Raw genomic sequence first — 23827 nt, 5'->3', positions numbered from 1 at the left:
GTTTGGTAAGTTCCTTATAGATTTTGGATGCTAGCCCTTTATCTGATATGTCATTTGGAAATATCTTTTCCCATTGTGTAGGTTGCCTTTTAGTTGTGTTGAGAGTTTCCTTTGCTGTGCAGAAGCTTTTTATCTTGATGAAGTCCCAATAATTAATTTTTACTTTTGTTTCCCTTTCCTTTGAAGACGTGAAAACTCTGTGAAAAATGTCCATGGTATTTGACAGGGATTACATTGAATGTGTAGATTGCTCTGGGTAGCATAGACATTTTAACAATATTTATTCTTCCAGTCCAAGAATGTGGCATGTTTTTTCATTTCTTTGTGTCTTCTTCATTTTCTTTCATAAGTGTCCTATAGTTTTTAGAGTACAGATCCTTTACCTCTTTGGTGAGGTTTATTCCTAGATATATTATGGTTTTTGGTGCAATTGTAATTAGGATCGATTCCTTGATTTCTCTTCTGACTCATTGTTAGTCTATAGAAATGCAGCTGAGTTCTTGCATTGGTTTTGTATTCTGCCATGTTGCTGAATTGCTGTATGAGTTTTAGCAATTTTGGAGTGCAGTCTTTTGGGTTTTCCACATAGAATATCATGTTATATGCAAAGAGTGGAAGTTTGCCTTCTTCTCTTCCAGTTTGGATGCCTCTTATTTCTTTACGTTGTGTGATTGCTGAGTCTACGACTTCTAGTACTGTGTTGAACAACAGTGGTGAGTGTGGGCATCCCTGTCATGTTCTTGACCCTGGGGAAAAAGGTCTCAGTTTTTCCCATTGATAATGATACTCGCTGTGGGCTTTTCATAGATAGCTTTTATGATATTGAGGTATGTTCCCTTTATCCCTACACTGTGGATAGTTTTAATCAAGAAAGGATACTGTATTTTATCAAATGCTTACTCTGTGCTAATTTAGAGGATCATATGGTTCTTGTGTTTTCTTTTATTAATGTAATCTATCATGCTGATTGACTTGCGAGTATTGAACTACCATTGAATCCCAGAAATAAATCCTACTTGGTCATCGGGAGTAATCCTATTAATGTACTGTTGGACCCTACTGGCTAGTATCTTGGTGAGAATTTTGACATCCATGTTTATCAGGGATATTGGTCTGTAATTCTTTTTTATGGAGTATTTGTCTGGTTTTACGATCAAGGTAATGCAGACCTCATAGAATGAGTTTGAAAGTTTCCCTTCCATTTCTATGTTTTGAAACAGCTTCAGAAGAATAGTACTAATTCTTCAAATATTTGGAATTCCCCTGGGAAGCCATCTGGCTCTGGACCCTTGTTTCCTTGGAGGTTTTTGATGACTGCTTCCATTTCCTTGCTGGTTATTGGTCTGTTCACATTTTCTATTTTTTCCTGTTTCAGTTTTGGTAATTTATCAGTTTCCAGGAATGCATCTATTTCTTCCAGATTGTATAATTTGATGGCATATAGTTGCTCATAATGTGTTCTTAAAATCATCTGTATATCCTTTGTGTTGGTCATAATTGTCCATGTTTCATTCATGATTTTGTTGAATCCTTTCTCTTTTCTTTTTGATAAGTATGGATAGGGGTTTATCTCTTATTTTTTCAAGGAACCAGCTCCTAGTTTTGTTGACCTGTTCTACTGTTCTGCTTTCTGTTTCATTGATTTTTGCTCTAATCTTTATTATTTCTCTTCTCCTTGGTTTAGGCCTTGCCATTCTTCAGCTCTTTTAGGTGTAAGGTTAGATTGTATATTTGAGATTTTTCTAATTTTTTTGAGAGTGGCTAATATTGAAATGTACTTCCCTCTTAAGACTACCTTTGATGTATCCCATAGATTTCGAATAGTTGTGCTTTCATTTTCATTAGTTTGCGTGAATCTTTTTCATTCTTCTCTAGGTTGACCCATTCATTCTTTAGAAGGATGCTCTTTAACCTCCAAATGTTTTAGTTACTTCAGAATTTCCTCTTGTGTTTGAGTTCCAATTTTGAAGCCTTGTCGTCTGATAAAATGCAGGAAATGATCCTGGTCTTTTCGTATCAGTTGAGACCTGATTTGTGACCCAGTATGTGGTCTGTTATTGAGAGAGTTACATGTGCACTGGAGAAGAATATGTATTCTGTTGCATTAGGTTCAAATGTTCTGAATATATAACCCGTGAAGTCCATCTGATTCTGTGTGTCATTCAAAGTCCTTGTTTCCTTGTTGATCTTCTGTTTATGTGATCTGTCCATTGCTGTGAGTGATGTGTTGAAGTCCTTTACTATTAATGTATTATTATCAGTGTATTATTTCTTTACCTTGGTTATTAATTGGTTGATATAATTGGCTGCTCCCAAATTACCATAAATACTTATAATTGTTAGATCTTCTTGTTGGATAGCCCCTTTAAGTGTGATATAGTATCCCTCTTCATCTCTTACAACTGTCTTTGGTTTAAAATTTAATTTATCTAAAAAAAATTTAATTTATCTGATATGAGAATTGCTACCCTAGGTTTCTTTTGAAGTCCATTTGCATGGTGTGGTTGTCTACCCTCTCATTTTCAGTTTGAAGGTGTCTTTAGGTCTAAAATGAGTTATTTTTTTGAATATAGTGAAAGGAAGCCAGAAGTGGAGAATATACCTATAAAATATAAATGTAAAAAATAAAAGTTTACAGATACTTAAAAGAGGTGATAAGAAACCAGTTGCAACAGGAAAAAAGAAAAAATGGAAAATTTTAAACTGAAAGATAAGTCATAAGAAAAAACCCCCTCATTCTATATAGTATTTTCTCCTAGCACTGGAGTGTTCCAGTCCTTTTCGGTCAAATAAACTTGCTATTCACTTGTTCTTCCAGCTAATCTGTGGAGGAGGGGCCTATTACACTGATACTAAGGTTTCCCTGCCTGGGTGGAGTTTCACTGTCCTTTGCCCAGAGGCCAGGCTCTGTGTATGCTGTTTGCTCTGTGTGGCTTTTGTTCTTTGAAGGCTTTCTGTACCTCCTTAGAAGGTGAAAATAAAAATGGCCGCACCCCGATCTCCAGCCCAGGAGCTGAAAATCATGATATGTGTCAAACTCTGCAGACTCCTTTGGTACATGCTCACTCATATCCTCCCCAGGGGAAGATAGAGGGACACTGATTTGTGCAACATGAAGGGCTCTGGCAGTGAGGATTCTCACCCATTCATGTGTTCACCTGCTCCACCCCTCCTGGAGGAAGCTGAAAGTTGCCTCGTTTCTGTCTATTCCAAGGCTCTGGGACAGAGAGTGTTCACCTGTTTGCACACCTGCTTCTCCTCTCCCAGAGGAAAGCAGAGGATTGCTGTATTCCACTCCTTTAAAGGGACACAACATGAAGAGTGGTTGCCCAGTCCGGTGGTGGTTCAGGGTTTATTACAAAACGAGCTGAGAACCCTCTCCTGGGCTCACTGACCTAAACCTGTTTCCCCTCTCAATGCTTGGAAACTGCCAGCTCAGGCACCCCTGTTCTTTCTGTGCCTCGGGATTTTGAGACCCCATATTCCCACCTGCCATTTTGTCCTGCTTCACTACTGAGCATCTTTCGGGCCAGGAAGTCTCTCACAGAAGTAGATTTCTAAAGTTCTTGATTTTGAGCCCCATGTCTCTATCATTTTCTTATATCCAACTTACAAAGACTCCCTCTGCCTGCTGTTTATCTTCTCATATATCCACTCCATTTTTCTTATCTCCACTCCTACCTTACAAAAAGTGGTCACTTTTTCATTTGTATAGTTCCAACCATTCTTTCCTTATATCACACATTGAATTCATAGGTGTTCCGGATGATTTGAGAGCTAGCTAAATTAAGGGGACCAGATAAAACAATGACTTCTATTCTTCCTCCATCTTGCCTCAAGTCGAACACTTTTTATTTTTTAACCATTTTAAACATTGTTCTTGCCTTTTAAGATTTTTTTTTGTTCCAAGACTTTATTTAAATTCAAACTTCTTAATATGTAGTTTAGTATTGGTTTCAAGAGTAGAATTTATTGATTCATCACTTACATGTAACACATAGTGCTTATCACAGGTGCCCTCCTTAATGCCCATCACCCATTTAGCCCATCCTTCCACCCCACCTCCCATCACCATCCTACTACCATCTATAATTAAATCTTTTACGGTTTGCTTCCCTCTCAGTTTTTAATCCTATTTTTTCTTTCCCTTCCCCTATGTTCATCTATTTTGTTTCTTAAATTCCACTCAAGAGTGAAATTACTTAGATTTACCTTTCTCTGACTGACTTATTTCACTTAGCATAAACACTCTAGTTCCATCCATGTCCTTGCTCATGCAAACAGTTCATTCTTTTTGTTGGCAGAGTAATATTCCACTGTATATATTTACCATATTTAAATATTCCACTCATCAATTAGTGGGCATTGGGCTTTTACCATTATTTGGCTGTTGTTGATAGTGCTGCTATAAACATAGGGGTTAATTTGCCCCTTCTAATCAGTAGTTTTGTTATCCATTGTGTAACAGTAGAGTTGCTGGATCATAGGGTAGTTCTATTTTTAACTCTTTGAGGAACCTCCGTATTGTTTTCCACAGTGGCTGCAGAAGCTACATTCCCAGGAAAAATTTAAGAGCTTCCCCTTTGTCCACATCCTTGCCAACATCTCGTTTCCTAAATTGTTAATTTTAGCCATTCTGACTGGTAAGAGGTGGTATCTCATTGTGGTTTTGATCTGTATTTCCCTGAAGATGAGTGATGAACATTTTTTCATGTTTTAGTTAGCCATATGTATGTCTTCTTTGGAGAAATTTCTATTCATGTCTTCCTCCCATTTCTTGCCTGGATTATTTATTTTTTGTGTATTCATTTTGATAAGTTCTTTATAGATGATGGATGCTAGACCTTTATCCAGTATGTCATTTGCAAGTATCTTCTCCTATTCCATAATTTGCCTTTTAGTTTTGTTGATTGTTTCCTTTGCTTATGCAGAAACCTTTTATCTCAAGTCACAATAGTTCATTTTTCCTTTGCTTTTTCTTACCTCTGTATACGTGTCTAGTAAGAAGTTGTCATGACCAAGGTCAAAGAGTTTGCTGCTTGTGTTCTCCTCTAAGATTATGATGATTTCCTGCCTCACATTTATGTCTTTCATACATCTGGAATTTATTTTTGTGTATAGTAGAAAAAGTGATCCATTGTCATTCTTTTGCATGTTGTTTTAAAGTTTTCCTGGCACTATCTGTTGAAGAGACTGTATTTTTTCCATTGGATATTCTTTCCTGCTTTGTCAAAGATGAGTTGACCATATAATTGTGGGTCCATTTCTGGGTTCTTGATTCTATTCCATTGATCTTTTTGTCCTTTTTTTTGTGCTAGTACCATGCTGTCTGGATGATTACAGTTTTGTAATATAGCTTGAAGTTTGAAATCATGATGCCTCCAGCTTTGTTTTTCTTTTTTCAAGATTGCTCTGGTTATTTGGAGTCTTTGTGTTTGCATATACATTTCAGGATTGTTCTAGCTCTATGAAAATGCTAGTGGTATTTTGATAGGGATTACTTTAAATGTGTAGATTGCTTTTGGTAGTATAGACATTTTAACAATACTTGTTCTTCCTATCCTTTTTTATTTAAGATTTTTTATTTATTTATTCATGAGAGAGACACAGAGAGAGAGAGAGAGAGAGAGAGAGAGAGAGAGAAAGAGAGGCAGAGAAAGAGAGAGGCAGAGACACAGGCAGAGGGAGGAGCAGGCTCCATACTGGGAGCCGGACATGGGGCTTGATCCCAGGTCTCCAGGATCACACCCTAGGCTGAAGGTGGCGCTAAACCGCTGAGCCACCTGGGCTGCCCTGTTCTTCCTATTCTTGAGAATGGAATGTTTTTTCATTTCTTTCTCTTCAATTTCCTTCATAAGTGTTCCATATTTTTCAGAATACAAATCATTTACAAAACTCTTTCTTTAGGCTATTCTTAGGTATCTTATGTTTTTTGGTGCACTTACTGTAAATAGGAAGGATTCCTTGATTTCTTTTTGTTGCTTAATTATTCGTGTATAGACATGCAGCTGATTTTTCTAAGTTGATTTTATATCCTGTGACTTTGCTGAATTCATATATCAGCTCTATCAATTTTTGATGAGTCTTTCCAGTTTTCTACAGAGTAAGTAACATGTTGTGTGTGAAGACTGAAAGTTTGAAAACTTCCTTGCCTATTTAGATGCCTTTTACTTGTTTTTGTTGTCTGATTGCTGAGGCTAGAACTTCTGGTACTAGGTTGAACAGTAGTGATTAGAGTGGACATCCCTGTTATGTCCCTCACGTTAGAGGAAAACTCAGTTTTTCCCCATTGTCAATGATATTAGCTGTCAGTCTTTTTTTTTTTTTTTAAAGATTTTATTTATTTATTCATGAGAGACAGAGAGAGAGAGAGAGAGAGAGAGAGAGAGAGGCACAGACACAGGCAGAGGGAGAAGCAGGCTCCATGCAGGGAGCCCGACATGGGACTCGATCCTGGGACTCCAGGATCACACCCTGGGCTGAAGGCGGTACTAAACTGCTGAGCCACCCAGGCTGCCCTGTCAGTCTTTCATATATTGCCTTTATGATGTTTAGGTTGGTTCTGTTCTATTCCTATTTTTTAGTGTTTTTTATGAAGACAGGATGCTGTAATTTGTCACATGCTCTTACTACATCTATTGAGAGGATCATATGGTTCTTTTCTGTGCTTTTATTAATGTGGTATATCACATTGATAGATTTGTTGTATTGAACGCCCCCAAATTGGCTTTTAAGTTTTTAATTCCAGTTAGTTTATGTACAGTGTTATATTAGTTTCATATGTCCACTTTAGTGATTCAGTAATTCCATGTATCACCTGGTACTCATCATGACAAGTGCAGTACTTAATCTGCATCATCTATTTAATTCATCCCCCTTACCACCCTCCCCTCTCATAACCATCAGTTTGTTCTTTAAATTAAGGACTTGTTTCTTGATTTGTCTCTCTGTTTTTCCTTGTGTTCATTTTCGTGTTTCTTAAATTCTACATGTGAGTGAAATCCTGTGGTATTTTTCTTACTCTGACTGACTTAATACAGTTAGTATTTTGTTCTCTAGCTTTTCCTATGTTGTAGTAAATGGGAAGATTTCATTCTTTTTTATGGCTAAGTAATATTCCTGTGTGTGTGTATGTGTGTCTCTCTCACATCTTTATCCGTTTATCTATGGGTGGACACTAGGGCTGCTTCCATAATATGTGTTGTAAATCCTGCTTTTTTAAACATAGGGGTACATGTATGCCTCTGAATTCGTGTTTTCCTGTTTTTTGGGTAAATACCCTGTAGTGTGATTGTTGAATCATAGGGTAGTTCTATTTTTAATTTTTTCATGAATCTCCATTCTGTTTTCCATTATGCCTGTACCAGTTTGTTTTCCCACACATAGTGCAGGAGGGTTCCTTTTTTCCACATTCTAGCCATTACTCATTTAACTTGTGTTTTTGATTTTAGCCATTTTGACAGGGGTAAGGTGATATGTCATTGTTGTTTTGACTTGCATTTCCTTGTTGGTGATTGATGTTGATCTTTTTTTTTCTTGCTTGAAATAATATTTATTTTTAAATTTTAAAAAGTTTTTTTTATAATAAATTTATTTTTTATTGGTGTTCAATTTACCAAAATACAGAATAACACCCAGTGTTCATCCCGTCAAGTGCCCCCCTCAGTGCCCGTCACCCATTCACCCCCACCCACCACCCTCCTCCCCTTCCACCACCCCTAGCTCAGTTTCCCAGAGTTAGGAGTCTTTATGTTCTGTCTCCCTTTCTGATATTTCCTACACATTTCTTCTCCCTTCCCTTATATTCCCCAAATGAATGAGAACATATAATATTTGTCCTTCTCTGATTGACTTACTTCACTCAGCATAATACCCTCCAGTCCCATGCACGTCGAAGCAAATGGTGGGTATTTGTCATTTCTAATGGCTGAGTAATATTCCATTGTATACTTAAACCACATCTTCTTTATCCATTCATCTTTCGATGGACACCGAGGCTCCTTCCACAGTTTGGCTATTGTGGACATTGCTGCTATACACATCGGGGTGCAGGTGTCCCGGTGTTTCATTGCATCTGTATCTTTGGGGTAAATCCCCAACAGTGCAATTGCTGGGTCATAGGGCAGGCCTATTTTTAACTCTTTGAGGAACCTCCACACAGTTTTCCAGAGTGGCTGCACCAGTTCACATTCCCACCGACAGTGTAAGAGGGTTCCCTTTTCTCCGCATCCTCCAACATTTGTGGTTTCCTGCCTTGTTAATTATCCCCATTCTCACTGGTGTGAGGTGGTATCTCATTGTGGTTTTGATTTGTATTTCCCTGATGGCAAGTGATGCAGAGCATTTTCTCATGTGCATGTTGGCTATGTCTATGTCTTCCTCTGTGAGATTTCTGTTCATGTCTTTTGCCCATTTCATGATTGGATTCTTTGTTTCTGTGGTGTTGAGTTTAATCAGTTCTTTATAGATCTTGGAAACTAGCCCTTTATCTGATAGGTCATTTGCAAACATCTTCTCCCATTCTGTAGGTTGTCTTATAGTTTTGTTGACTGTATCCTTTGCTGTGCAAAAGCTTCTTATCTTGAAAGAAATTGAGGAAGACACAAAGAGATGGAAAAATATTCCAGGCTCATGGATTGGCAGAATTAATATTGTGAAAATGTCAATGTTACCCAGGGCAATTTACACATTTAATGCAATCCCTATCAAAATACCATGGAGTTTCTTCAGAGAGTTGGAACAAATTATTTTAAGATTTGTGTGGAATCAGAAAAGACCCCGAACAGCCAGGGGAATTTTAAAAAAGAAAACCATATCTGGGGGCATCACAATGCCAGATTTCAGGTTGTATTACAAAGCTGTGGTCATCAAGACAGTGTGGTGCTAGCACGAAAACAGACACATAGATCAATGGAACAGAATAGAGAACCCAGAAGTGGACCCTGAACTTTATGGTCAACTAATATTCGATAAAGGAGGAAAGACTATCCAGTGGAAGACATACAGTCTCTTCAATAAATGGTGCTGGGAAAATTGGACATCCACGTGCAGAAGAATGAAACTAGACCACTCTCTTGCACCATACACAAAGATAAACTCAAAATGGATGAAAGATCTAAATGTGAGACAGGATTCCATCAAAATCCTAGAGGAGAACACAGGCAACACCCTTTTTTGAACTCAGCCACAGTAACTTCTTGCAAGATACATCCATGAAGGCAAAAGGAACAAAAGCAAAAATGAACTATTGGGACTTCATCAAGATAAGAAGCTTTTGTACAGCAAATGATGTTGATCTTCTTTTCTGTGTTTCTTTGCTGTTTATCTTCTTTGGAAAAATTTCTATTTCTGCCTTACATACATTTTTTAAACTGGAGTATTTGGGGTTTTTTTGGTGTTGAGTTTTATTTTATTTTATAATATTTTATTCTTTTATTCCTGAGAGGCACAGGGAGAGGCAGAGGGAGAAGCAGGCTCCCTGTGGGAGCCTGATGTGGGACTCAAACCCAGGACTCCTGTATTAGGACCTGAGCCACCCAGGTGTCCCTGGTATTGAGTTTTAAATATTCTTTCTATATTTTGGATACTTAACCCTTTATCAGATACGTAATTTGCAAATACCTTCTCCCATTCTGAAGGTTACCTTTTAGTTTGACTGATTTCTTTGCTTTTTGGAAGCTTTCTATTTTGATAAAGTCCAGTAGTTAATTGTTTTGTTTCCTTTGCTTCAGGAGCCATCTATCTTACATGTTCCCATAGCTGATGTCAGAGAACGCACTTCCTGTGCTCTCTTCAAATATTTTTGTGTGTTTAGTCTCACATTCGGGTCTTTCATCCTTTTTTTTTCTTTCATTCATTTTGCACTTATCTTTTTGTGTTGTATAAGAATGTGGCCCAGTTTCATTCTTTTGCATGTCACTGTCCAGTATTCTCAACACTGTTTCTTCAAGAGACTGTTATTTTCCCATTGAGTATCCTTTCCTGATTTATCAGAGATTAATTGACCATATAATTGCAGGTTTATTTCTGGGTTTTCTATTCTGTTCTGTTGATCTGTGTGTGTATTTTCGTGCTAGTACCCTGCTATTTTGATTACTACAGGTTTGTAATATACCTTGATGTTTGGAATTGTTAATATTTTTCTTTATTTTAAAAAAAGTTTATTTATTTATTTTAGAAAGAATGATAGCATGCATAAGCGGGGGCGGGGGGGGGAGGGACAAGTGGAGAGAGAGTTTGAAGCAAACTCTGCTGAGTGTGGAGCCTGTCATAGGGCTCAGTTCCATGACCTTGAGATCATGACCTGAGCTGAAACCAAGAGTCAGACACTCAACCGACTTTGCCACCCAGGTGCTCTTTAATGTTTTGCATTATATTTTCACGATTGCTTTTGCTATTTAGGATCCTTGTGGTTCCATACAGGTTTTAGGATTGTTTGTTCTAGCTATGTGAAAAATGCTGGTGGTATTTTGATAGGGATTGCATTAAATGTGTAGATTGCTTTGGGTAATACAGACATTTTAGTTGTATATATTCTTCCAATCCATGTACATGGGATGTCTTTCCATTTCTTTGTTTCATCTTTGATTTCTTTTATCAGTGTTTTTACTTTTCAGAGTACAGGTCTTTCACCTCTTTGGTTAGGTTTATTCCTAGGTATCTTACTATTTGTGGTGCAAATTTAAATGGTATTGTTTTCTCAATTTCTGTTTCTGCCTCTTCATTATTGATGTATAGAAAAGCAACATATTTCTGCTTGTTGATCATTTTGTCCTGTGACTGTCCTGAATTTGTTTATCAGTTATAGCAGTTTTTCGGTGGAGTCTTTGAGTTTTATAAAGTATTATGTCATCTCAGATAGTATAAATTTTACCTCTTGTTTGCTGATTTCAATCAATACCTTTTGTTTTTTTGTTGTCTTATTCCTATGGCTAGTGCTTTTAGTACTATGTTGAATAAAAGTTGTGGGAATGGACATCTTTGTTTTGTTCCTGAAGTTATGGGAGATGTTTTTAGTTTTACTCAATTGATGATGATGGAAGCTATGGGTTTTCCATGTATGGTCTTATGTTCAGTTATGGCTTCCTCTGAACCTACTTTGTTGAAGGTTTTTATCCTGACTTGATGTTGTAGTTTGTCAAATCCTTGTTCTGCGTCTATTGAAATGATTATATGGTATTTATCTGTTCTTTTATTGTGATGTATCACATTGATCGATTTGCCAGTATTGACTGACTCTTGCAGCCCAAGAATAAATTGTACTTGATCGTGGTGTATGATTTTTGAAATTGCATTATTGGATTTGGTTTACTAGTATTTTGTTGAGCATTTTTACATCAGTGTTTACCAGGGATATTAGCCTGTGGTTTTCCTTTTTGGTGATGTCTTTGTTTTCAGAATCAGAGTAATGCTGGCCTCATAGAATGAATTTGGACGTTGTATTCCTCTTTTGTATTTTGGAATATTCAAGAAGAATAGATGTCAACTCTTTTTAAAATGTTTGGTAGAATTCACCTTATAAAATCATCTTTTCCTGGTCTTGTGTTTCTTATGGCTTTTTGACTTACTGATTCAATTTCTTTGCTGGTTATGGTTCTCATCAAATTTTCTATTTCTTCCTGTTTCAGTTTTGTCAATTTATATTTTTCTGGAAATTTATCCATTTCTTCTATTTTGTCCATTTTTTAGTATATTGTTTTTCATACTATTATAATTATTTGTATTTTTGTAACATCAGTTCTTATTTCTCTCTCATTTGTAATTTTAGTTACTTGAGTACTTTCTCTTTTTTTATTTCTCTGTGTAGGTAGAGGTTATCTGTTTTATTGGCTTTTATCCCAAGGAATCTGCTCCTTGTTTTGTTGATCTTTTCTGTTTTTTTTTTTTTTTTTTTTTTTTGTCTTTCTGAATCATTTAGTTCTACTGTAATCTTAATTCTCTTCTTCCTTCGGGTTTTAGGTTTTGTTTGTTCTTTTTCTAGCTTCTTTAGGCATAAAGATTGGTTATTTATTTCAGATTTTTCTTGCTTAAGATAGGTAGTATTGCTATAAACTTCCCGTTTAGAACTGTTTTTGCTCTACCCCAGAAATTTTTGATTATTGTGGTTTCATTTACATTTGTTTCCATGTAGTTTTTTATTTCTTCTATTTCCTAATTGATCCATTAATTGTTTAGTATCATGTTACGTAATTTCCATGTATTTGTTATTTTCTAATTTTTTTCTTGTGGTTGACTTTTAGTTTAATAACATTTTGGTCAGAAAAGATTTATGCTGTGACTTCTGTCTTCTTGAGTTTGTTGAGGCTTGTTTGTGGACTAATATTTCATATTCTGTAGAACGTTTCATGTGCACTTTAAAGAATGCGTGTTCTGTTTTATGATGGAATGTTTTGCATATATCTATTAAATCCATCAGTTCCCATGTGTCATTCAAAGCGAATGGTTGCTTGTTGGTTTTCTGTTTAGATGATCTGTCCATTGATGTAGGTTGGGTGTTAATATCCCCAGTATTATTGTATTATCTTCAAAGAGTCCCTTTATTTTTGTTATTGATTTCTCCCCTGTTGGATGCTTTTTAAAATTTCCCTTTTATTATATACTGTCCTACATTGTCCCTTGTTCCATCTTTGTTTTAAAGTCTATTTTGTCTCATATAGGTCTTGCTATTCTGGCTGTTTTGTGTTCATCCTTTTGAGTGGTTGATATTTCTCTATCCTCTCATTTTTAATCTTTAGGTTTGTTTAGGTCTCAGATGAGTTTGTTTTATGTAGCTTAGGGATGGGTCTTTTTTTTTTATCCATTCTGTCACCCTATGTCCTTTTTTGGAGCACTTAGTCCAGTTACATTTACAGTAATTACTGATAGTTATCATTTTATTATTCATTTTGTGTTGTTTCTGAAGATTTTCTTTGATCTTTTCTTGTCTTTTTCATGTTTTGCTGATTTTCTTTAGTGATATATTTCAATTTAGTTCTCTTCATTCTTTGCATGTTTATTCATGGGTTTTTGATATATGGTTACCATTAGAGTTGTATATAGCAGTCCATATTAAGTTGATTTTTGTTTAAGTTTGAACCCATTCTTTACTCCTTTCTTCCACATGTTTTCAGTGTTCGGTATCATATTTTACATCCTTTTATTTGTTTCTTTACTGATTTTTCACAGAAATATTCATTTTTAATCCTTTTGTTGTTTCTTCCTTTATCCTGCTACTTCTAGTCTCTCCTTTCAACTGAAAGAGTTCCCTTTAATATCTCTTACTTCTTTAGTTTTTCTTTGTAAGGGGATCTCTTTATTTTACCTTCTGTTTTGAATGATAATCTTTCGGATAGAGTATTCTTGGACACAGATTTTTCCCATTCAGCACTGTGAATATATGGTGCCACTTTTTTTTTGCCTGCAAAGTTTCTGCTTTAAAAGCTGCTGGTGCCTTATGGGTTTTCTCTTGTATGTTACTTCTTTTATCTTGCTTCTTTAAAAAATTTTTTCGCTATATTTTGCCAGTTTAATTAGAGGATGTCTTGGTGTGTGTGTCTGTTTCTCTTGATTTTATTGGGAGTTCTCTGTGCTTCCTGGATCTGGATATCTGCTTCCTTCCCCAAATTAGGAAAGTTTTCAGCTATTATTTTTTCAAATTTTTTGTCTTCTTTTCTCTCTCATCTTCCTTTGGTAGTCCTATAAGAGAAACATTATTGTGTTTTTTGTTTTGTTTTGTTTTTAAAGATTTTATTTATTTATTTATTCATGAGAGACACAAAGAGAGAGGCAGAGATATAGAGGGAGAAGCAGGCTCCTTGCAGGAAGCCCAATGTGGGACTCTATCCTGGGACTTTGGGATCACACCCTGAGCCAAAGGTAGACACTCGACCGATGAGCCATCCAGGCATCTCACATTATTATGTTTGATGGAGTCACTCAATTCCATAAGTCTTTTCTTGTTTTGCATATTATTTTTTCTCTCTTTAGTTTAGCTTGATTACTTTCCATTACTCTGTCATCTGGGTCATTAATTTGTTTCTGTGCTTCTTCTAGCCTGCTTTTCATTTCATCTAACTTCTTTTTCATTTTGTTTATTGAGCCCTTTTTTGTAAAAAAAAAAAAAAAGATTTTACTTATACTTGAGGGGAGGATAAAGGGAGAGGAGAAGAAGGCCCCACCCCCTACTGAGCAGGCAGCCCAAAACAAGGCTTAACCCCAGGTCCCTGGGATCATGACCTGAGCCCAGGGCAGATACATTTGACTGACTGATCCACCAGGGAGCCCATCATTTTGTTTATTGGGCTTTTTATCTCTGATATGTTATTATCTCTCTGTTAAGGATCTCACTCTTGTATTCCTCTCTTTTCACATGTCCAGTGGGTATCCTTATGATTATTCCCTTAAATTATATATCAAGCATATTAGTTATATCTATTTCACTTAGATCTGTGGCCATGGCCTTGATGTGTTCTTTTATTTGGATAGATTTCTCTGTCTTCTCATTTTGTTTATGTCTTGATGTGTGTTTCTTTGTGTTGGAAATTTGAGCTCTGTTTCCTGTTCTTTAGGGTAATGGGCCTTACGAAGTAAAGGTCTTGTAGTACTGTGTCATATAGTGTCCCCTGTTTCCTAGGGTCTGATGCTTGTGGGAGTGTCTACAGTGTTTGCTGTGTGTACCTTGTTGTTTTGTCCTGGCCACTTTATCCCTTACAGCAGCTTTCTGCAAAAGTTCTCTTTGCCTGTTGTTGGCATTTTTTGGTTCCTCACCCGAATGTGGTATATTTTAAGTAGATGTGCTCAGGTCTGCTTGTGAAATGAAAAGTGTTGCAACTGCTACTGAACTGAGATCCTGAAAACCCATTGGGGAGACATGGTGTGAGCAGGGATTTGAGTGGGCCTTCTGGGGTAGAGGGCTTTCTGTCCTGGGACTAAGGGAACCATAACCCTCAGGAATGCTTCTGCTGGAATGCTGGCAGTTAAGGCTTAGTCTAACCAAGTTAATGAGTGTTGATGCTCTTCCACTTCCCACAGGTGGCTTTGTGCTTATGCTGAAGGAGGAGATGGGGAAATGATATTGACCAGTTTCTTCATTCCTGGAGGGGTCTCTTAGTGAATGCTGTTTCCCTGGGATGTGGTCTGAGATGAGTGAATATCCGCCCCTCTGTGTGCCTCAGGCACTCTTCATTTTGCTATTTTCACTGTTTCATTTGTATGTCCATGCTCTGCTTGTCTTCTTTCCAAGAGCAGCACAGTGTCCTCTAGGCTATATCCCAGCCATGCCCTCTGATGTCAGACCCCACTGTTTGCACAAACTCACCAAATTTGGCCCCCTCACTTTCTAAGCCAGTTGCTTTGGGGATTCATTTTCCCTGTATCCTCCCCTGTGTGGTAATCTGTCTCTCCTTCTCCACGACCACATCTTTCCTCCTCACCCTGGTGGCTATGATCCATTTCTGTCCCAGACCACATCTCCATACTTTCTACCTTCTTTGATGTGGCCTCTTCTCTACCTTTAGTTGTGGAGTTTGTTCTGCCAGTCTTGAGGTCAATTTCTGGGGTATTTATATTGATTTTATAGTTATTTTACTGTATTTGTGGGATGGAGTGAGCCTAGGGTCCTCGTACTTTACCTCCATCTTCCTGAGTTATCAATTCAGCATACTTTAAAATGGAAAAATACTGTATGACACCATTCTCTTCTAAATGGCCAATAGCAGTTTCTGAAAGTTTGTGGGAAGAGGCATTGTGCAGACCCAGGACTTAGTTGAAGTTTTGGTATGGTTATTTTTTTATTTCATTATTATTATTGATCATAGGATCATGGAGCTTTGGAGTTGGAAGAACCTTATACATCATGTAATCATACTCCATCTTTTTATATATTATATTTCTTTCCTCATACTTTGCCTGGTTAGGAACTTGTGACCTTTGGTTGGTTGCTTTATTGTTTGAAGGTAAAAGAAAACAAAACTAGTAAATTGTAAGATTGTTTTATTTTAACTTTTCTGGAGATATTTTAGTTGAAGATGGTAACTTAATTTGTTTTCTTGTAGGTGGTAAGTTTTCTTCATACAGTTCTTTTGTGTGACAAATTGGATTTCAGCACAGCTTTAGTGGTTTGTCCTCTTAATACTGCTTTGAATTGGATGAATGAATTTGAGAAGTGGCAGGAAGGATTAAAAGATGATGAGAAGCTTGAGGTATTATATTTTAAATATTTTCTTTTATTAAAATAACTGCATGAAATTCATACAGTAAACAAAAAGATTAATTACCAGTTATGCATATTTCCATGGTAATGTGCAGTATTCCTACATTCCTAATAGTTACCTTTAAAAATCTTTATTTTCCCACAAAAGGTCTCTGAATTAGCAACTGTGAAACGTCCTCAGGAGAGAAGCTACATGCTGCAGAGGTGGCAAGAAGATGGTGGTGTTATGATCATAGGCTATGAGATGTACAGAAACCTTGCTCAAGGAAGGAATGTGAAGAGTAGGAAACTTAAGGAAATCTTTAACAAAGCTTTGGTTGATCCAGGTAATATATTAACAGACACTGAGATAAATTAGCAAGTTGAATAAAAAATATGCTGATGTTCTGTTTAACAAGCAACATACTAAGTGTCTGGTTTTTGTTTCATTTGTCCTGGTTTTTTCCTTCTTTCTGTTTCTTCTATAATTTTATTATGGTAAAAGCTCTCTTAATGAGCCTAGGAGTTGCCAGTTTTTCAGAATTCAGTTGCTGAGTCTGGAAGTATTTGAGGTTTTTAGGGGAGTTCTTGAACAACACAAAATGTATTAGGTGCCTAAGTCACAATTGCAGTTTCTTCCAATTGTCTGAATTTTAGATGGAAACAAGACATCTCTCCTACTCTTAAAACAATCAAGTTTCTTTGCCAAGTTTATGTAATTAGAATTGCTGCATGGTTTTTCCCTTTGTTTTAAAGCATCATTACTATAGAAGGTTGATATTTGTAATACTGTCTATCCTTATGACAGTAATCCTCATGATGCAGGATCCAAATATTTAATTTTTACTTGGCACTTCAGCAAGTTGTATTATTTGCAAAACTAATTTTAAATTATTTGTATCTTTTTTCTTTTTATTTAAACTTTATCATTTAAGTATTTTATGAAACATTTATTGAGGCTTTAGATATGTGTTAAAGTCTGATTTTCACTGTCAAAATAACAATATTCTTTAGAAGCCATCAGTTTGCCTCTTTTTTTAATTAAATTTTCTTTATTTTCAGGTTTATTCAGGTATAATGAACAAAGGTGTAAGATACTATAACTGTGCAGTGTGATGATTTTGATATGGGCAATACATTTTGGAAGTGTTACTGAGAGTTAGATAGAAAAGGAAAGAAGTCTCAGTTACTTTCACTGCTTACCTTAATTACAGGAGAGCAAAATGAAAGAAAAGCAGTTTTATTAAAGTACTCCAGGGAGAGGTGGGCCACTCAAGAGAGACAGAAGCCCAGAAACTCCTGGGTATGGGCTTATATCAATTTTGGGGGGTTGGGTTCTGGGATCATAACATTTGAGTGACAGACCTGGATTATATAATAATTAGCTAGTTATCCATGTCTTTTCCCAAGATGTATTTGAAATGCCTTAATGGGGTAGAAAACCACAACATTATTTCTATTCTAGAGACATAGGTCAAATAACGGTAAGTGGCTGCTTTCTGCACAGTGCAATAAGCACAACCAACTTAACTCTTCCTCTTTTGGGATGTTGTAACCACACATACTAACTACTAGATAGGTGGAATGAGGTAGTCCCTGGGTGGTCTGTGGTTAGGGTTCTCCATCAGGACATCTAAGGTCCATTCTCTTGTTGTTTAGGCCTGGCTTCCAGTCTAACAGAAGGATTCACCCCTTTGAGTAACATCCATGACCTCACATATTGTCTCCTCCCATTTTTTTTTGATGAGAGCATTTAAGTTTTGCTCTTCTAGCAAATTTTAATTACACAGTACTGTGTTATCAGCTATACTTACCACCTTATAAATTAGATTCTCAGACTTTATTCATCTTATAACTGAATATTTATACTGTTTTGCCTCTTTTTTAAGATAATGATGTAATTAACATGTACCAAAGTAACATTGCCATTGTAAATCTAAGTCTCAGTAAGTTTATCTTTTCTCCGTGATTAAAGTATTTGTCTGAAAGTTCCTTGGTTATTTTATCATCAGAGAACTTTAAGCTAGTGAATATTGCAACAGATTTTTAAGAAATTGCTTTGGAGTAGTTAAAGCAACAGTTTAAGATGCTTAACATTGTGATTTGTTTATGAGGAAGTAAATTTTTAAGACCTTAAATCTTGTGACATGAATAAGACTTGTTATTTCCATGTAAATTAGTTAGTGACATCTTAAAAATACTTTACTTTGGAATAATTTTTTATAGAAAATTTGAAATGATAGTAAAAATGCTCCCATATTCCATGCACCCAGATTCCACACTGTTTACCTGTTACATTGCCATGGTAGATTTGCCGAAACTAAGAAATTGATACATTGGTGGCATATGTTAACTAAACTCCAAACTATATTTGAATTTCACCATTTTTTATGTCCACATTCTGTTTCAGGATCTGATCTAGGGTATACCACAATGCATTTAATTGTCGTGTTTCAACAGTCTTGTTTAGTCTATGACAACTTTTCAGTCTTTAGTTTTCATTATCTTCTCAGTCCTTTAGAAAGTTCACCCTAGTGTGTGTTGTTTTCCTTATAATTAGACTCTGGGGTTATAGGTTTTTGAAAAAATTTACCAGAGGTGAAATACCTTTCTCATCACATCATATCAAGGGTACATTAGATCTACATGACATTACTGGCTCTACTATTTTCACTTGTCTCTACTCTGTTCTTTGGAAGTCAGTCACTAAGTCTATTACCCAGGGTGGGAGAAGGCAGGAATTAAGCTCTGTCTCCCTTAGTGAGCATTATTTGTACATAAAATTTGGAGTTTTCTGTAAGAAAGATTTTTCCTTTCCTACTTAGTTATATAATAAGTTATTGATGTGTATCAGCATAAACTAATCAGATATTATTAGTTTATATGTTAAGATTATAAACTAATGCCTTGTTATTTTGTTGTTCAAAATGTTCCAAATTGGCCATTTAGGAGCTCTTTGAGGTTTGTAAATTGGTTCCTGTATTCTTTTGATACTTCATACTTGTTGTTGTTTTAAGTCCTTCATTATTTTCTGGTACTTTAAGGTACTCCAGGCTTATGTTGTATTATCTCTGTCCCCTGCTCCAGAATTCACCATTTCAGTAATGTGCCATGGTTCCTTTTATTGAAAAATGGTATTTACAAACCAAGATCTGAGTGTTTGGGGGTGTTTCTTGCTACTGGAGTATCATTGCTTCTAGGTTCTCTCAGCAGACAGAACTAGGTGGTATGTGTACAAATCTACATCTATACACAAATCTATCCCTTTGTGTGTGTGTGTGTGTGTGTGTGTGTGTGTGTGTGTGTATAGAGATAAACTTGATTTCATAATGGTGTCTTTGACTCCAATCCATTATCACAGTGTTCATTTTCATCTCTGTTAATCTGTTACTTACCTTTTCAACTATGAGAATCCTGGCTCCAGCTATCTGCCATCCATTTATTTATTTGTTCAGAGTCATTATACATGTAAAGTAATTTCAGAATTGTTAACTTATACCTCTATGAAAAGCAAGTTTACCAACTATAGTACAGTGTTTATGTGATTGTTTTTGTCTATAGATTTATAATTTATGGTTAAAATATTTTCTAAGTCACTTAGATCAGTTCCTTTGTTTTCTTATTTGTATACATTAAAGTTTATTCTTTGTAATGTAGACTTTATTGGGTTTTGACAAATGAATAATCTGTTGATAACCTCATTACTATACTTGCCTCTTTTGTTAAATTCATAGCACCATTACTTTAAGCCATGCTAAGCATTTATTCATCATGGTAGCTTGAGTATTAATCTACATTATCCCACATTTTAATTTAATGACTAGAGTTTATTGCAGTAAAAACACACATAACATAAAATCCATTTAACCATTTTAAATTTTGCAATTCAATGACATTTAGTATATTCACAATGTTATATAACTATCACAACTATTTTCTTGAACTCATTTTCAAGAACAACTCTTTTCTTGAACAGCATTTTTCATCACTTCAAAGAGAAATTCAGTATCCATTAGCAGTTACTTCCAAATGCCCTGTCCTCCGGAAACTACCAATGTACTTTTTGTCTCAGTGGACTTGCCTTTTCTGGACATCTCGTAAAAATATTTCCAGACATTTTGTAAAAGTGAAATCATACAATATCTGACTTTTTTACTTAGCATAAGGCTTTCAAGCTTTATTTGTATTGTGGCATGTTACCAGTACTTCAATCCTTTAAACACACACACAATGTTAATTCAAGGTACTGTTTAATTTAAACAATAAAATATACCTATGTAATTATGTAAAATCATGACAAATTTCCATGGTTTATTGAACTAACTTTCAGTCAGGCTTAATTTTTGAGCAGGAAAACTTTTTTCTAATGTACTTGGCATATCTTTCCAGGTTAGTACATAGAAATCTATATCATTAATTTTAGTTCTGTAACATTCCATTATAGTTTTATTAATGCCTTTTGAATAGCTTTTGGGTTTTTTCAATTTTCCACCAAAACAAACAATGCTTCAGGGAATATTTTATGTATCTTTGGGTGTGTGTGGAAGTATACCTCTAGGATAAATTCCCAGAAATTGAACAGTGAGTCAAAGGGTACATACATTTTACATTTTAATAGATACTGTAAAGTTGTCTTCCAAAATGTCAGATAGTAATTTAGTCTCTCACAAAGATTGTATGAGAGTACTTGTTTTACCATGTCCTCATGAACACTGAATATGGTGGTGAAAATCATTTAAGTCATGTGTAAAAGGCAATTTTTTTCTTCGGAAGAATTTTAGGATTCAAAAAAACCAACATGTAGTCTTTTAATACAAAGTTAGGTATAGATTTTAGTTTTTAAGTAAAGTAAGTAATTTAAAAATGTCAATATTTGTGTAGCTCCATGTGAAAACTGATTAATAATTATATATATTTTTTGATTAACAATTATATTATTTGATCAATCATACTGAAGCATTTACTTCTGAAATCATGTAGAAGATAAATTTTCCCTAATGCCTAACAGATGGAGAGTAATTTGACAAAGTAAGTATTTAAGTAGTATGTAAGTTAGCCAGCAAGCAAATTGTGTATAAATGATACTTTAGAAAACAATAATACACTATTTTAATAAAGCATATGTATTTCTTTGAAAGAGTTACTCTCAGCTGTAAGATCTTTTATAGCTTAGAAAGTGTTCTTCCCACCTGCCCCTCCCACCCCATAGCCATGTAACAATCAATTTAGCTATCTTTTATCAGGTAAATTTTCCGCTCTGCAAATATTGTTAGTTATTTGGAATGAATTAAATGGAAGATACTCCAGAGTCTTTCGTGATTTATTTTTTAAAAATATTTTATTATTTATTAGAAAGAGAGAGATAGAGCACGAGTTGGGGCAGAGTGGGGGACAAAGGGAGAGGAAAAAGCAGACTCCCCACTGAACAGGGAGCCTGATGTATGGCTCCTCTATCCAAGGACCCTTAGATCATGACCTGAACTGAAGGCAGACACTTAACCAACTGAGCCATCCAGGTGCCCCTCTATTTTGATTTATGTAGTATTTCTTAAAGTGTAACTTTTGAAATTTGTCTTTTCATGTATATATAAGTTTCTAGTAGTCTTAGGCATTTGTGTTCACTTGATACACTAGTGCTGAAATACATCTTTAGATACTGTTTTCCAATTAAAAAAGATTTTATTTTTTCAAATACCTTAAATCTGTTGGGAGAATCTTCTCACTTTTTTAAAATTATTTTTGTTTATTTTTGTATTTTTAAAGAATCTTAAGTACCATCTATACTAGTACTTTAATACTCTACTCTTGGGATGTAATTAATACTAGTTAATGCCACATTACAAAATACAATAAATACAGCAGAGTTAAAATGTGACAATTCTTGACAATTCTTGGGGCACCTGAGTGGCTCAGTTGGTTAAGCATCTGCTTTTGGCTCAGGTCATGATCTCAGGGTCCTGGGGTTGAGCCCCATTTCAGGCTCCTTACTCAGTGGGGAGTCTGCTTCCCCCTCTCCTTTTACACCTCAGCCTTGCTTGTGCGCTCTCTCTCTCTGGGCTCTTTCTCTCAAATAAATTTTTTTTTTTAAAAAAAGATTTTATTTATTCATGAAGGATAGAGAGAGAGAGGCAGAGACACAGGCAGAGGGAGAAGCAGGCCTCATGCAGGGAGCCCGACGTGGGACTTGATCCCTGGACTCCAGGATCATGCCCTGGGCCGGAGGGAGGAGCTCAACCACTGAGCCACCCAGGCATCCCTCAAATAAAATCTTTTAAAAAATGACTATTCTAATGAGGATATTGTTTTATCTTCCCATAAGAGCAGCACTTTAAAGAGTTAACTTATTGGGATGCCTGGGTGGCTCAGTGGTTGAGCTTCTGCCTTTGGCTCAGGACGTGATCCCAGAGTTCTGAGATCGAGTCCCACATTGGGCTCCTGTATGGAGCCTGCTTTTCCTCCCTCCGTCTATGTCTCTGCCTCTCTCGGTGTCTCTCATGAATACATAAATAAAAATCTTTAAAAAAAAGAGTTAACTTATTTGCTTAAATGAATTAATTACATATTCAATTTTAATTACATTTTAAATTTTATTATATACTAATTAAATGTTGTTTTTCTATACATTTTTATAGGCCCAGACTTTGTTGTTTGTGATGAAGGCCATATTCTGAAAAATGAAGCATCTGCAGTTTCAAAAGCTATGAATTCTATACGGTCAAGGAGGAGGATTATTTTAACAGGAACACCACTTCAAAATAACCTAATTGAGTGTGAGTTAATATCTCCAGTTATGCTGTAGAGTTGGCATGGCCTCAGACACATTTTTGCCACTTTACCATTTGCCTTTCTTCTGTCGAATATAGTCTCTGACTATGATCTGGGTAGGTCCATCTTAGTCTGCTGTAAAAGAATACCATACATTTCAAGTGGAATGCTTTATAAATCAACAGGTGTGCCATTTTGAATGTTCAAATATAAACATAGCATTTAAAATCTATAAAAATTTTCAGAAGTCTTAATGATTGCTTTGAATGCAACCAAGGAATGCATTGGTGACTATCCAGGAGATATTGTAACAAAATACATCTTTTTATTTACATTTTTAAAATTTAAATTTAGTTTGCCAACATATAGTATAACACCCATTGCTCATCCCATCAAGTGCCCTCCCTTTAACCCAGTTACCCATCCCCCGCCCCTTCCGCAATCCTTTCTTTGTTTCCCAGAGTTAGGAGTCCCCCATGGTTTGTCTCCCCCTCTAATTTTTCCCACTCAGTTCACCTCCTTTCCTATATAATCCCTTTCACTATTTCTTACATTCCACATATGAGTGAAACCATATGATGATTGTCCTTTTCTGACTGACTTATTTCACTCAGCATCTTATTTGAGAGGAGATACTATAGGAAAATGAAAAGAAATGCCAAGTATGAATGTTTTAGGAATGTGGAGATGGGAGAAGAACTGTGTTGAATCTGTGTCAGCATAGAATTTGTTGAGACTGAGGACAGATGATATGAAACTAGATAACTTGTGAATTTCTCTTATTTTCATATGTGTGGTGATACTTAAGAGGGAACATGAATTATTCAGCAAATAACAAATTAAAATTTCCTATTATAATCCATTGTAATAGCTTTTTTATTTTTATGTTATTTC

General features: G+C 35.7%; 1 protein-coding gene across 4 annotated transcripts in view; it reads left to right on the top strand.

The window, feature by feature from the left end:
• ATRX (ATRX chromatin remodeler) overlaps nt 1-23827 on the top strand; it is a 321152-nt gene that overhangs the window by 181653 nt on the left and 115672 nt on the right. For all 4 annotated transcript variants that reach the window (XM_025985028.2, XM_025985027.2, XM_025985025.2 and 1 more), the window contains 3 exons: nt 16032-16178; nt 16338-16515; nt 22801-22938. In XM_025985028.2, coding sequence (XP_025840813.1) covers nt 16032-16178; nt 16338-16515; nt 22801-22938 — 463 coding nt within the window. The remainder of the gene's footprint in view (nt 1-16031; nt 16179-16337; nt 16516-22800; nt 22939-23827) is intronic.

This window comes from Vulpes vulpes, chromosome X (genome assembly GCF_048418805.1).
Source record: "Vulpes vulpes isolate BD-2025 chromosome X, VulVul3, whole genome shotgun sequence".
Classification (NCBI taxonomy): domain Eukaryota; kingdom Metazoa; phylum Chordata; class Mammalia; order Carnivora; family Canidae; genus Vulpes; species Vulpes vulpes.
This window is presented reverse-complemented; position numbering and strand designations above follow the sequence as displayed.